The sequence below is a fragment of the Sorex fumeus genome, unplaced genomic scaffold (assembly GCF_029834395.1).
Source record: "Sorex fumeus unplaced genomic scaffold, SorFum_2.1 ptg000122l, whole genome shotgun sequence".
NCBI lineage: Eukaryota > Metazoa > Chordata > Mammalia > Eulipotyphla > Soricidae > Sorex > Sorex fumeus.
Window position 1 is genome coordinate 9,592,066 of NW_026606179.1, and position 15,236 is coordinate 9,607,301.

The 15,236-nt window shown below is 48.0% G+C and overlaps 2 protein-coding genes across 2 annotated transcripts; one reads left to right on the plus strand and one right to left on the minus strand.

Annotated features, from left to right (window-relative positions):
- Positions 1-398: 398 nt before the first annotated feature.
- LOC130043253 (protein FRG2-like-1) lies at positions 399-1,765 on the plus strand. The gene is made up of 4 exons (XM_056135503.1): positions 399-630; positions 794-871; positions 963-1,046; positions 1,257-1,765. The coding sequence occupies exons 1-4, from the start codon at positions 399-401 to the stop codon at positions 1,763-1,765; spliced, it is 903 nt and encodes a 300-aa protein (XP_055991478.1).
- Positions 1,766-11,366: 9,601 nt separating this feature from the next.
- Positions 11,367-12,617, minus strand: LOC130043273 (protein FRG2-like-2). The gene is made up of 3 exons (XM_056135530.1): positions 12,503-12,617; positions 12,262-12,339; positions 11,367-11,875 (listed from the first exon to the last, which is right to left on the minus strand). The coding sequence occupies exons 1-3, from the start codon at positions 12,615-12,617 to the stop codon at positions 11,367-11,369; spliced, it is 702 nt and encodes a 233-aa protein (XP_055991505.1).
- Between the last annotated feature and the right edge of the window lie 2,619 nt (positions 12,618-15,236).

The window sequence follows — 15,236 nt, forward strand, 5'->3', positions numbered from 1 at the left end:
AAGTCCTGAGCACCAAGGTGAGTGGGCCGAAAACAAAAACAAAAACAAAGAAAGACCAACAGGACATGATGACATATATGCCTGTTTACATATTTGATACTTTCGTTGAGATTTCGGCAATATTCAGCCATCCTCTGGAAACAAACCCTTTTCTTCAAACTCGGTCATTTATGTCAATTTGTAAGATGAATTAGATGCTTAGGAAGGCAGAGAGGAGTGTCCCGCCCTAAAGACTAAGCCCTGCCTCAGGCGTATCCCAGGGAATGTGAGACCTGGGCTATGAGGATTGGGCAGAAGCCTAAATCTCCCAACCAATAGGAGCAAGCTCCGCCCACCCACAGTGTTATAAAAGGATGAGTTCTCTCCTCATCCATCACTCCTGCTCTGGACCTGGCAGAATGAAGGTCGTCTGCGTGCTCGGGGCTTCAGGACCTCGCTTGGCCGAGAAGAGGTCTCCTTGCTTCGGATGTGAAGACCTGGATCTGGCCGAGAGAGGACCTTGCTTTGGCTTCAGGATGATGTCCGGATCTGAAGACCTCCACCCTCATGAACCTGCGCTCCAGCACACTGCTGCAAAGCCACCATTCCCAGAGAAGGCCTGTTCTGGCTGGAACTCAGAGAGGGAGAAAGGTAAGAATTCCCCTCCCGAGGGGCACAATTCCACCCTGGTGGAAGCCTTGGAATGGACTGAGTGCCTGAAGCCTGGTGGTGGCCTCGGAGCTGGGTTCCAGAGCAACGCCTCTGTGGGACTTGCAGGACTAGCCTGACACCCAAACTCTGTATTTGTCTGCAGGTCCAGAGCCCCAGAGCACGGAGGACAAGCACATGGATCATGAGGCCTGGGGTGAGAGCAGCTTCGCAGACCAATCAGGTAGGAGGACATGGTATCCCAGGGGAGTCGAGGGGTTGGGGGGAGGTCCTGGCCTCCGGGTGTCAGGGATTTACTCTCACTGTGTTGTCAGAGTCAGAAAACAGCTCTGAGGAAGATGAAGACAGAGGCTGGAAGAGGCAAAGGAGACGGGGCAGCCGCCGGCCCCACACAACAGGTGAGTGTTGCTTTAGGATCCCAGGGACCGCCAAGGGGCGGGTCATAGTCAAGGTCTTTCGAGGGTTGTTCAATGGGGGAGCCCATTGGGAGCCCTCGGGATCCTTGAGGACAAGGTAGAGGGGCGGGGAGGAGGTCGTGCTGTGTCCTGGACTGGGGGGTTCCTCAGGAAATGAGGTGCCATGTCTCAGACCAGCTGTTTCCTCTGTAGGGAGCCTCTCAGATGCAGAGTACAATGGGGAAAATTTAGGTGCCAGTCTCCCAGAGGGCCCCGCCTCTGCTCACCACAGCTGCAGTGAAGAGGCCCACAAGGATTCCTCTCCCCAAAGAGCTCAGAGGAGGCCCCTGTCACCGGGACCCAACAGCAACCCCGTGAACAAGAAGCTCAAGTCTCAGTCGCCCAGACTCCAACGCAGCTCTCGTCACAGGCACCCCTCTCTTCAGAAGCGCCCCTCTCTCCGGCGAGGCCTGGTGATGGCCCTGCGCTGCCTGTCCCAGGCTGTGTACGAGGATGTGGTGCAGGTATGGAGGCAGCAGGTCTACACCCCACTCTCTCACGAGCACCGGGCCCTGCTCACTCAGCTCCAGGTGCCCCTCACAGGCCTGGTGCAGACCCTCTGCTCCATGGGCAGCCAGGCAGCCTGGGCCTTCCCTGCTGAGGGCTGGATGGTGGCTAGCTCCCCCATGGCCCAAGATGCACAGTGCTCCTCCCATGAGTGAGGCGGCCCTTTCGCCACATCCCAGAGGCAGGGCCTGTAACCGGGTCTCACTAGGCTCCAGCTGACACCCCCAGCGCCCAAGACTCCTGCAGAAAAAAGAGGCCTGTGACTTCTCAGAAGCTTCCAAAAGGAAAGCGGAACCTGCTCTACCCAGACTAGTGATGACCGAGAGAACTGGGGTGATTTGTCACTATGAAGGGACTCGAAAGACCAGGAAATGGGACTCTGGCTTCCAAGACACTGACCAACACTGACATTGCCTGACACATGGGGTTGGACCCCTGGAGGTCTCAGGACGGACATGTTCTTCAGTGAGAACAACAGGGCATTGTCTGTTTCTAGTAATTTGTGCTGGGGGCTTGGGGCACATCTCCTGCCACACTTAGGAGAAACTCCCCGGGGTTGGGGGTGGCAGGGGACAGGCAGAGCAGGTTATGGCTGGCTCATGTTCATCCCAGCCAGGCATCCTACTGCAGTCAGAGTTCAGCATCAATTAGATCTAACTGGACAAAATCATGATGAAATTGCTGTGAGCCGGTTTGGCTTTAGTAGTTTCATAAAAACCCTCTCAAGGCATAGGAAACAAGCTTGACCTGGGGGGCTCACCCCACCCAGTGCAGAATGAGGTTCCTTTGTTTTTACTTTATTTATTATGATAATGGATAAATGATCCAGCAAGATTTTAGGTATTTCTCTTAGCATGTTTTTCTGTGTTTACACTGGGATTTTAAAAATAGGCCATCATAGCATGTATATTTTTTGAAGATTTTTTGCAAATATTATTTATATTATATAATATAATAAATATATTATATTTCATTATAATAATATAATATTGTTTGCAGACAAACAAAACTATATATAGAAATATATATTTATAAATATATGCAAATATATAATATATATAAATATTATATATTATATTGTCTGCAAATATTGTTTGCAGACAAACAAAACAACAACTATTTGTGTCATTGACCGAGCATGTCATGCATATATGTGTAAGGCTTGGACCTGAGCTTGACTAGCAGTACTATTAAGTATAAATATATATATATGCGTACATGTACATATAGATATATATATAATGAGTATGTATTCACAAAATTAAAAATAATCTTAATAGCACATAATAAACCTAGCAACTAAATAAGTTATCATTATTATCAAAATGAAGTGTCTCTGGAACTCTAAAGAATTCTTTTAAGTGCCATAGAGTTAGTACAATGGGTAGAACACTCGCCTTGTATGTGGCTGACCTGCATTCTGTCATGGGCATCCCGGTATGGTCACTTGAACACTGCCAGGAGGGATCCCTGAGTGTGGAGACAGAAGTAACCCTTGAGGATCACCAAGCGTGGACCCCTGAAAATATCTTGAAAGATAGAATTTACATGGTACAGGTCCAGGGACTATGTGCACATTGGGGGGCGCACTCAGCAGAGATCTGGGGATCACATGGTACTGGGAGACCCAGCTGGGAGTGCAAATGCCTCTAAACTTTATGCTATTTCTCTGACCCCATCCTTGCTTGATTTTCTTTTTCAACGATTTGGGGTCAGGAGCACACCTAGCAGTGCTCAGGGGCAACTCCCTGACAGTGCCCCGCCACATGCGAGACAAGTGCCTTATCCCCTGTAGTCTCTGTCTTGCACCCTCATGAGTGATAGGGTGATGGGGAATAATTGAGATTTTAGACTGTCATAAGTCTTATGTATCAGAATATGTTGTAGGAAAAAATATGAAATGGGTCAACAATTTGGTTCATACTATGGCCAGAGAGATACAGAGGTTTAAGAAATCAAAGATTGGATTTCTTCTACCCCTATCTGGCCTGTAAGGCCAGTAATTCCAACACCACCCCAGAGCATTCTTGTTGAGACCCTGCCCAGCTCCATTCCTGCCCACTTCTGTTTCAGGCTTCAGGAGGGGTCAATTTTCACCCCAAAGGGAAATGAGTTTGCCTGGAGGAGTCATGGCTATTCCCTGAGCTTCAGCTCCGTGTAGTGCCCAGAGCCCTGACCACTGCAAAACCGTCTCCGTCTTCCAACTCCGCGCGTTTACTCCGCATCCGCACTTCCCTGTGGTCCCCGCGCTAGGCCTCTCCCTCCTTCACCTCCCACCTCCACTGGTCTCCCGACCCACCCCTCATCACCACGCCCATCCCTGGCCCCCTGCTGCGTCCCAGAGCTTCCCTGTTCCCAACTTAAGGACCATGTCCACGTCATCACGTCTGTCTTCATCTTCCAGTCCCGGTATGACCCTGGCCCCTGTGGGGCAGCTGCGGGCCAGCACAGCCAGAGAAGCGGGGACGGGGCAGGAACCCCACAGGGACAAAGGCTGCTGCCCGGCCCATGCGGCTACACATTCGATGATGACGCGAAGAGGCTGCCCTCAGGAGCACAGCGCCTGCCAGGCTCTGGGATGCGATCTCTCAGGGCTGGGGTGGGAGGGTAGCGGGCCTTGCTCCGGTTGGCCCTGAGAGTTTCGTCAGGTCTGTTCATCCTCGTGCCTGGCCGTCTCATGCGAGGGCCGGTGCTCCTTCCTCACCGAGGCCCCCAGTGTCACCGGTGATGAGAGCTGCGGGTGGTCCATTGGAAACAGAGGAGCTCCCTCTCACGATGTGAGACACGCGGGCACACACGCACAAACACCCACAAACATACAGACACACTCAGACACGTGCACACATACACATGCACACACATATACGTACCAATACGCACGGTAGTTCCAACTCCTTGGACCATGCACCAGAGCTGGAGCTGTGTAGTGTAGGTGATGCAACTTGTTGACACCTGCAAATGGTGTGCTTTCCCACAAACTGCAGCAGTGTTTGATTGTGGGTTGTAAGTCCCATCTCCTTGGGGGATGCGTGAGCAATCTAGCAATCCAGCAAGAGATGGAGCATAGAGAGAGCGGCAAAGTGGGCGCAGGTTAGGGACCGGAAATCTGAGGATGAGATTTCGCCTCCAAAACAGAAGTTTCGGTTTGCACAGGAGTAAATTTATTATTATTATTGTTTTTGTTGTTGTTATTGTTATTAAAAAAGTTATTACTCTAATTCACACATTTTGAAACCAATTGTCTTGAATGGAATCTTACACGTTGCCAGATACATTGATTACTAACTAACTGGATCAGTTCACATTTTATTTATAATTTATTTATTTATTGAATCACTGTGGGAAAAGTTACAGAGCTTTCAGGTTTAGGTCTCAGTCATGTAAATATCAAACACATTTCCCTTTACCAATACTTATTTTTTTACCACGAACCCCAATAGAACCCCACCTCCCACCCCTCCCAATTTCCTGTGAGGCAGATGATTCTAGTTCACACTCTATATACTTTGACTAGATTCATTGTTTTGATAAAAGATGCACCATTATTGTTTAGAGTTTACCACCACCACCCCAAATCAGACATGCTGAAAAAGTGTTGTGAAATGATTTGCTTTCTACAGCTGGGTTCAAGAATTAAACGTTTTGGATCTGGTTTTGGATTTCTGCTATTTTACTTATTAACCCTGGAAGTATTTCCACTAAAAGTTAGATAATTAAGAGATTGGTTTCTGTGCTCTGGAGTCGTGGATGTGCTGGAGAGCCGCTCGTGGGGGCAACTGGTGACCTCGGTTGGGCTCGAAGGACGGGCCGGAACGCCCCCCTTCCCATGAGATTTTTGTCGCCCCCAACCCCCGGCTCATACCTGCTGTCCACAAGGCTCCCATGTGGCCGCCATCTTTCTTTCCAGAGAGGAGAGGGCGAATGGGGCAACACCCTTTACCCTCGGGGCAGGCATGATGGCCTGGATTAACACATAGTCCATTCACTTTTCTGCTCCAAGCTGCTGGGTTCTGCATTAAGTCCTTGTGCTTCTGGGGCCGTGGCTGTGCCAGAGAGCCGCTCGTGGGGGGCAAATGGTGACCTCAGTAGGACGTGAAGGACGGACCAGAACACCCCCCTTCCCATGAGGTTTTTGTCGCCCCCGACCCCCGGCTCATACCCGCTATCCACAAGGCTCCCGTGCGGCCGCCATCTTTCATTCCAGAGAGGAGAGGGCGAAGGGTGCAACACCCTTTCCCCTCGGGGCAGGCATGATGGCCTGGATTAATGCATAGTCCGTTCGCTTTTCTGCTCAAAGCTGCTGGTTTTCTGTGTTAAGTCCTTGTGCTTTTAGGGCCGTGGCCATGCCGGAGAGCTGCTCGTGGGGGGGGCAACTGGTGTCAGTTTACATTTTTAACCATTATTCCCAGTTTTCTTGAAGAGTTTCTTTTTTTTTTTACTCAAACTTAAATATTTTAACCTAGTTTTGTTTGCTAGCTGTTTCTAAATGTTTTAGATCATGGACAGATAGTGAGGCCAACAAACTCTCTTTTACTTTTTTTTTTTTTTAGCTTTTTGGGTCACACTCGGCGATTCACACGGGTTACTCCTGACTCTGCACTCAGGAAATATTCCTGTAGGTGCTCAGGGGACCATATGGGATGCTAGGAATCGAACCTGGCTCTGCTGGGTGCAAGGCAAACATCCTACCCGCTGTGCTATTGCTCCATCCCCCTCTATTTTGCTTTTAATTGGTGAAATTTTAATATTTCAAATCGCTTAAGGCGTGTTCTCAGGATATCTATGTGTAAATAATAAATGCATACAGCTAGTGCATCATTTCAAATGTTGTGTGTTTGCTCTTTAGCATGAGATAAAACCTCCATAAGACAGAATTTTACACATGGAGAGCATCATGCTAAGTAAAATTGGTCAGAAAGAGAGAGACAGACATAGAATGACTGCGCACTCATTTGTGGAATATAAAGTAACATAATGTGAGACAATTAGCTAAGGATAGTAGAGATAAGGGCCAGGAGGATCGCTCCACAGTTTGAAAACCAGGCTATCGTGCTGGGGGAAAAGGCAGTTGGATGGAGAAGGGCCCACTAAGTCAATGATGGTTGGAGGAATGGGAGACATGCTGAAAGTAGACAAGGGACCAAATATGATAGCCTCTTAGTATCTGTATTTCAAACCATAATGCCCGCAAGTAGAGAGAGAGTAAGAAGGAATGTACCTGCCCCAGAGGCAGGGGGTGGAATGGGGTGGGGGTGGCGAAAGGGATACTGGGAACACTGGTGGTAGAAAATGTGCACTGGTGGAAGGATAGGTGCTCCATTGTATGACGAAAATTTTTATTTTATTTTACTTTACTGCTTTTGAGTCACACTCAGCAATGCTAAGGGATTACTCCTGGCTCCACGTTCATGAATTACTCCTGGCAATGCTTGGGGGACCATACGGGATGTTAGGGATTGAACCCAGGTCGGCCTCGTGCAAAGCAAACACACCCTACCGAGCTGTACTGTTGCTCCAGCCCCATATGATTGAAACTTAATTATGAAAGTTTGTAACTGTATCTTATGGTGATTCAACTAAAAAATAAATAAAAAGAATTAACTGAATTACAAACATGAGATGAATATTACACTCATCTCCAAAGTGACATTTGCTACCAGGCATTTTCTTACATTTGGGTTTTTTGATTTCTCTGGGGTATTTTTTTTTAGTTCTTCAATAAGTGTAGTAAGATACGTGGATATTTGTGAATTTGTCACTACCTAAAAAAGGCACTATTATTAACCATTTGTATGAGCTCCATACAAATTAGTAAGATTTTACTAATTTTTATACTTGGTAAATTTGATTTGCTTGCCTTTTAGCAATTTAAACAGCTACATTTTCAGTATTAAAGCAATTCTGTGTGCTTCTGCATTTAAAAAAGATGGAGTTTCAGCTAGCTATTAAACCCAGACTGAAAAAAAAATCCGCTGGAAGAGCTGTAATGAGAAACAAAGTATCTTGAAAACAAAGTACTCTACAGGAATTTTACTCCATGGCTTAGAGGCCCAGCATACATACTAGGGGAAAAGGGAGCTCAGATAAAGAAGGGAACACCAAATAAAGGTGTTGGGAGGATCCTCCCAGGATGGGAGAAGCATGTTGAAAGTAGAATATAGACCAAACATGATTGCCACTCATTGCCTCTTTTGCAAACCACAGCACCCAATAGGAGAGAGAGAGAACAAAAGGGAATGCCCTGCCACAGAGGCAGGGTGGGATGGGGGGGATGGGGGTGAGAAGGATACTGGGATCTGTGGTGGTGGGAAATGGGCACCGGTGGAGGGATGGTTATTTGACCATTGTATAATTGAAACCCAAGCACAAAAATGTGTAAGTCTGCAACTGTACCTCATGATGTCTAACTATTAAAAAATTTTTAATTAAAAAATTAATAAATAAATTTAAAAAAATAAAAATTTGAGAACTTAAAAAAAGGTACTCTAACATAGACACAAAGTATCTCTAAAACAAAATACTCTAAAATGAAGAGACACAAAGTATCTCTAAAACAAAGCACTCTAAGAAAAAAGACACAAAGTAACTCTAAAACAAAGTTTTCTAAAACAAAATGACACAAGTTATCTCTAAAAACAGGTGGCTCATTCCCTTGGTGACTAGACCAAGATCAAGATTAGCCCCCAAATAAAAATCCCCAGTTAATTATTTCCTGCTAATTTTGTTTGACCAGTTGTCATTTGCTTACAGAATAAAAGTCCACACCAGCCTGCTCAAGGTGAGAATCTAGAAGGCAATGATTTAAGCTCTATCATCTTGGAGATCTTAGGATCAATCATTCGGAAAATACTAGAGCAGGTGGTAATAAAAGGCAAGTTTGTATTTTCAATGACAGTAAACAGAGCTGGAACAAGAGTAAAACGGGAAGGAAATTTGCTTACACATGCTGACCTGTGTTCCATCCATTGTACCTCGCATGGTCTCCAAGTACAATCAGGAGTAATTCCTTACTGCAGAGCCAGAAGTGAGCCCTGAGCGTTGCTGGGTGTGTCCCCAAAACCAAAAACAAACAAATCTGACCAGAATGTTTTTAGTCCAATCTTTGAGAACTCTTTAAGAGCTCAACCATGTTTTATTATTTTTACCATACATGTTTCTTTTTCCTTCCTTCCTTCCTTTCTTTTGTTTTTGTTTGTTTGTTTGTTTGTGCTGTGCACAAGGATCACTCCTGGTCGCATTCATGGACCACAAGGGCATATGTTCTGAGAAGTGAGGTTGCTGAATCAAATGTAAGCTCAATTCCTAGATTTTGAATTATTTTTAAAATTTTATTTATTTACTGTTTGCTTTTTGGGTCACACCTGGCAATGCACAGGGGTTACTCCTGACTCTGCACTCAGGAATTATTCCTGGTGGTGCTCAGGGAACCATATGGGATGCTGGGAATCTCATCGGGTCAGCCGCTTTCAAGGAAAACGCCCTACCTGCTATGCTATTGATCCAACCCCCTTCTCTATTTTTTAGGAATGTCCATATTATTTTCCAAAAAGCCTGGACCAGTTGACACTCCCACCAGCACTGAATGTTCCTTTGTGCCCATACCCCCAGCACAGGTTGTTTGTGTTATTTTCAAGTTGGGCACTGGCAAATATTAAATTCAAAATACAGATAACCGGGAGATAGATTAGAGAGGTAGTGCGCATAGTTTGTATGCTGGAGACCAGGGTTCAATCGCTGAACAATGCCAGGAGCAAACCCCAAGCACTGTGCCTGAAATGATCCCTGAAAATCACTGGGTGTGCCCCGAAATCTTCAGAAATAAAATGAACAACATAACCTAAAACACAAAGGTGATTTTGAGCACATCATGAAACTTAAAAAACAAAAAAAGAAAAAGAAATAAATAAATAAAAATAAAATCCAGCTCCCGGACGAGACCAGTGCAGTCTCCTGCCCCTGCGCCTGGCTGTTCCTCGCCGGGTTCCCTTGGAGGGGAGCGGGTTGAGCTTTCCTCCCCGCCCCGACCAGGGCTCCGGCAGCCGAAGACCTCCAGGACCAGTCACCACCATACTGAGACCACTCTCCGCACACATGAAGGTACTGGCAGAGGGACAAAGCCACGCGGGTTCCGGGGCCGAGATCTCCAAGCATACTCGGATTGGAGTCGAGCATCCTCCACCCAGATCCTCCAAATTCCAGTAGGCGGGGTCACACCCACCACCTGGCCCCCTGGCTCCGTGTAATCCCATCAACGGCCAAGACTCAGAGACTTTAAAATCCAGCTCCCGGAACCACGTGGCCGCAATTGCGGCCGCGCGACATCTTATCAGGACATCTTTTTATGACATCTTATTATCTCATTCCTACTTTGGACAAACTTGCAGGCTATCGAATGTAGCCTGCCCACAGGGCAGAGTCTGGCAAACTCCCCCGTGGCATACCAAATATGCCAAATACCAGTAACAATGATGGGTCTCATTCTCCTAAAGAGCCTTGAATATAATCTCAGGGCTAGGATGAAAGAGACGTTACTGGGGCCTGCTTGAGGCAATCGACGAATAACATGAAACTTTTCCAGCTGTTCAGTTGAAATATCATCCTTATAATTTTCATGCTCACAGTCCCCAATTTATTGGCCACAAAATTTTTATTATTCTCTAATTTCACTGGTGCTATTTGTGTTAGGAAAAAAATTAATTTTCAGAGAAATTTAAATTTTTTAATTTAAAAAATTGTTTAAAAATCTGGATTGTATGGATGGAGAGATAGTAGAGCAGGTAGAGTGCTTGCCTTGCATGTAGCCAAACCAGGCTCAATTCCCTGGTATCCTCCATGGTCTTCTAACCCCCGAGTTAGGAGGAACTTCTGAGCATCACCAGGCATGACCACAAAAAATAAAATAAAATAAAATACACAGCACACGAAATCATGACTAATATGATAATGACAAAGCCAAGCACACAACAATTTTTAAAGACTTTTATTTCATTTCCCACAAAAAAATATTCATGCTATGATGGCCTATTTTTAAAATCCCAGTGTAAACACAGAAAAACAGGCTAAGAGGAATACCTAAAATCTTGCTGGATCATTTATCCATTATCATAATAAATGATTTAAAAACAAAGGAACCTCATTCGGCACTGGGTGGGGTGAGCCCCCCAGGTCAAACGTGTTTCCTATGCCTTGAGAGGGTTTTTATGAAGCTACTAAAGCCAAACCGGCTCACAGCAATTTCATCATGATTTTGTCCAGTTGGATCTAATTGATGCTGAACTGTGACTGGAGTAGGATGCCTGGCTGGGATGAACATGAGCCAGCCATAACCTGCTCTGCCTGTCCCCTGCCACCCCCAACCCTGGGAAGTTTCTCCTAAGTGTGGCAGGAGGTATGCCCCAAGCCCCCAGCACAAAGAACAGGAAACAGACAATGCCCTGTTGTTCTCACTGAAGAATTTGTCCATCCTGAGACCTCCAGGGGTCCAACCCCATGTGTCACGGAATGTCAGTGTTGGTCAGTGTCCTGGAAGCCAGGCTCCCATTAACTGGTCTTTCGAGTCCCTTCATAGTGACACGTCACCCAGTTCTCTCGGTCATCACCAGGCGGGATAGAGCAGGTTCCACTTTCCTTCTGGAAGCTTCTGAGAAGTCACAGGCCTCTTTTTTCTGCAGGAGTCTTGGGCGTAGGGTGTGTTATCTAGAGCCTAGTGAGACCCGGTTCCAGGCCCTGCCTCTGGGATGTGGCGAAAGGACCCCCTCACTCATGGGAGGAGCACTGTGCATCTTGGGCCATGGGGGAGCTAGCCACCATCCAGCCCTCAGCAGGGAAGGCCCAGGCTGCCTGGCTGGCCATGGAGTAGAGGGTCTGCACCAGGCCTGTGAGGGGCACCTGGAGCTGAGCGAGCAGGGCCCGGTGCTCGTGAGAGAGTGGGGTGTAGAGCTGCTGCCTCCGTGTCTGCACCACATCCTCGTACACAGCCTGGGACAGGCAGCGCAGGGTCATCACCAGGCCTCGCCGGAGAGAGGGGCGCTTCTGAAGAGAGGGGTGCCGGTGACGAGGGGAGCGTTGGAGTCTGGGCGACTGAGACTTGAGCTTCTTGTTCACAGGGTTGCTGTTGGGTCCCGGTGACAGGGGCCTCCTCTGAGTTCTTTGGGGAGAGGAATCCTTGGGGGCCTCTTCACTGCAGCTGTGGTGAGCAGAGGCGGGGCCCTCTGGGAGACTGGCACCTAAATTCTCCCCATTGTACTCTGCATCTGAGAGGCTCCCTACAGAAGAAAAAGCTGGTCAGAGACGTGGCACCTCATTTCCTGAGGAACCCCCCAGTCCAGGACACAGCAGGAGCTCCTCCCGGCCCCTCTACCTTGTCCTCAAGGATCCCTGGGGCTCCCAATGGGCTCCCCAATTGAACAACCCTCGAAAGACCTTGACTATGACCTGCCCCTTGGCGGTCCCTGGGATCCTAAAGCAACACCCACCTGTTGTGTGGGGCGGGAGGCTCCGCCGTCTCCTCTGCCTCTTCCAGCCTCTGTCTTCATCTTCCTCAGAGCTGTTTTCTGACTCTGACAACACAGTGAGAGTAAATCCCTGACACCCGGAGGCCAGGAACTCCCCCAAACCCCTCAACTATCCTGGGACACCAATGTCCTTCTACCTGATTGATCTGCGAAGCAGCTCTCACCCCAGGCCTCATGATCCGTGTGCTTGTCCTCCGTGCTCTGGGGCTCTGGACCTGCAGACAAATACAGAGTTTGGGTGTCAGGCTAGTCGTTCAAGTCCCACAGAGGCGTTGCTCTGGATCCCAGCTCCGAGGCCACCTCCAGGCTTCAGGCACTCAGTCCATTGCAATGCCTCCACCAGGATGGAATTTAGCCCCGCAGGAGGGGATTTCTTACCTTTCTCCCTCTCTGAGTTCCAGCCAGAACAGGCCTTCTCTGGGAATGGTGGCATTGCAGCAGGGTGCTGGAGCACAGGTTCATGAGGGTGGAGGTCTTCAGATCTGGACGTCATCCTGAAGCCAAGGCAAGGTCCTCTCTCGGCCAGATCCAGGTCTTCACATCCGAAGCAAGGAGACCTCTTCTCCGCCAAGCTAGGTCGTGAAGCCCCGAGCACATAGACGATCTTCTCTCTGCTTGGTCCATAGCAGGAGTGATGTATGAGGAGAGGACTCAACCTCTTAAAGCACTGTGGGTGGGCGGAGCTTGCTCCTATTGGTTGGCATATTTAGGCTTCTGCCCAATCCTCATAGCCCAGGTCTCAAATTCCCTGGGACTGCGCCTGAGGCAGGGCTTAGTCTTTAGGGCGTGACACTCCTCTCTCCCTTCCTAAGCATCTAATTCATCTTACAAATTGACATAAATGACCGAGTTCGAAGAAAAGGGTTTGTTTCCAGAGGATGGCTGAATATTGCCGAAATCTCAACGAAAGTATCAAATATGTAAACAGGCATATATGTCATCATGTCCTGTTGGTCTTTTTGTTTGTTTGTTTTTGTTTTCGGCCCACTCACCTTGGTGCTCAGGACTTGCACCTTCTCTGTGCTCAGGCCTCACTCCTATATGGGGTTTGGAGAGATTCCTGAGGTAAGGCGCTTGCATTGCACATGGTGAACGCAGGTTCACTCCATGGCACCACATATGATCCCCAGACAGCAGCAGGAGTGACCACCCCCCATACCGCATCCCCACCAACCCAGAACTAGGAATCAACCCTGAGCACTGCAGGATGTGGCCCAAAACAAAACCAAATACCTGTGGATAAGAGTGATCCTAAAGAGGTGAGGGTGCTAGCCTGCACGAGGCCAACCTGCATTTCATCCCCGATACCCCATTTGGTCACCAATGCACCACCAGGACTGATGTCTATGTGCAGAGCCAGGAGTAAACCCTGAGCACCACCACTGGGTGTGGCCCCAAAACAAAAACAGACAAAACAAACAAACAAAAAACCCCACCTGTTTGTCTTCATTAATATAGAGACCAACTTAGATCAGCTTTTCATTCTGTTTCTATCCCTGGGACAGGAAGCCACGTGGATGAAAATGAAACCATGGCCTCTGATCTATTGGTTCTTCCTTGTGTGAAAATGTGCTATGTGCAGAGCCATAGTATAGTAGGTGAAGTGCTTTCCTTGTCTGCAGCTGACCCGGTTTCCTCTTCAGATGGTCCCTGAGCCCCACCAGGAGTGGTCCCTGATATAGAGCCAGAAGTAAGCCTGAGAAGCACTGGATATGGCCCCCCTCAAAAGAAAACAGGCAAGAAAAACCTGAGTACATATTTGCAGGCTCTTGAATAGCAAACTTGTGAAAGATATTATTTATTCTTTTTAGCATGCCTCCGAGTTCATATTTTCAAGTTACCCAAGTTCCCAGAGCCCCACCAGGAGTTATCCCTGAGAGAATTAGCATTCAGTCCTGAGCACAGCTAAGTGTGGCCCCAAACCAACAAACAACAACAGGAAAACCAAACGAACATAGAGAAATAAAGATTTATTATTTGGGGAAAAATAGTACAATGTCACTTACATGGATCCAACCGAGGTTGGATCCCAGGCACCCCATGGTCATCCCAGCACCAATGGATATTTTCCTGATGAACACTGGGCCCCCCTTCCTTTACCTCCCTGGGTGGCCTGAGAATTCCTCAAAGGTGGGTCTCCAGCAACATCGTGACTTCAGGCACTGAAACAGATGCCCGAGAGCACCAAGTTCCAAAGAGAAAAAGAAGAGTTTTGACCTGTGCCCATTTCAGGCAGAACATTGAAGATCCTTGGGAATTTCCTTGTGCCCTGAGGTCCCAGGGTTTTTTGTTATACTTATGAAGTGGTCTGAGGGCTGCTCCTAGGACCTGAGCTGGAGCCTTCTGGAGCCCAACACCTGCAGGGTGAGGATCGGGCCTGTATTCACTCACCCCTGCCCAGTGGTTTTGTCAAACCCACAGAAACAAATCTTTCCTTTATTAGAGTGTGACCAGATTGGTTGGGGTGGGATTTGCAGAAGGTTTTGTCTCTGGGACTAAAGGCAATTTGGAAGTTTGGCTGTTATTCGTTTGGGGCATCCCCAGCAGTGCTGAGAACAACCAAAGGTTCTCTGGAGGCCAGGAAGGACCAGGAATTTCCCTACAATCCTGTACATGCCTGGAGCTCACCAGCCCGTTGCGCTCTCCCTGCAGGCAGGCATGAACTTTCATAACTTCAGATCGTGAATGAATGTGCGTTTGTGTATGAGTGTCTGTGCGTGTATTTAAAAGAAGAAACACCTGCGGAGGATTCACTGTAATCATGCAGGGCTTTGGAGGAGATGCACAAGGGTATCTGGCGGGCAGAATGAGTACTAACACCCACACCGTAGTTCCTGGTTCACAGCAAGAAAACATGGGGACAGCCTGGAGTCAGGGGCGTTAAATAAGGAAAGGAGACTTCCTTGTGAAGTTTATAGGACTTTCTGCGCCTCTCCAGCCATAAGAAAGGACAGTGTCCTGGCAAACACGACACAGCCTCTGACAGGAAGTGAAGACGACATGTGCTCTGAGGGCCTCCGTACAGGAAGAGCATCAGAAGTAGCTTCACCTGCAACTCTCTTCTGGCAGCCTCCCTTTTAGGCCACAGCACCACTGGAAGGATATGGGAGAA

Bases quoted from the DNA above. Each gene is read 5' to 3' on its own strand.
- LOC130043253 (XM_056135503.1), top strand. From the start codon at position 399: ATGAAGGTCGTCTGCGTGCTCGGGGCTTCAGGACCTCGCTTGGCCGAG. The intron at 872-962 runs GTAGGAGGACAT...CTGTGTTGTCAG, and splicing joins CAGCTTCGCAGACCAATCAG to AGTCAGAAAACAGCTCTGAG. The intron at 1,047-1,256 runs GTGAGTGTTGCT...TTTCCTCTGTAG, and splicing joins CCGCCGGCCCCACACAACAG to GGAGCCTCTCAGATGCAGAG.
- LOC130043273 (XM_056135530.1), bottom strand. From the start codon at position 12,617: ATGACGTCCAGATCTGAAGACCTCCACCCTCATGAACCTGTGCTCCAG. The intron at 12,340-12,502 runs GTAAGAAATCCC...ATTTGTCTGCAG, and splicing joins GAACTCAGAGAGGGAGAAAG to GTCCAGAGCCCCAGAGCACG. The intron at 11,876-12,261 runs GTAGAAGGACAT...TTTCTTCTGTAG, and splicing joins CTGCTTCGCAGATCAATCAG to GGAGCCTCTCAGATGCAGAG.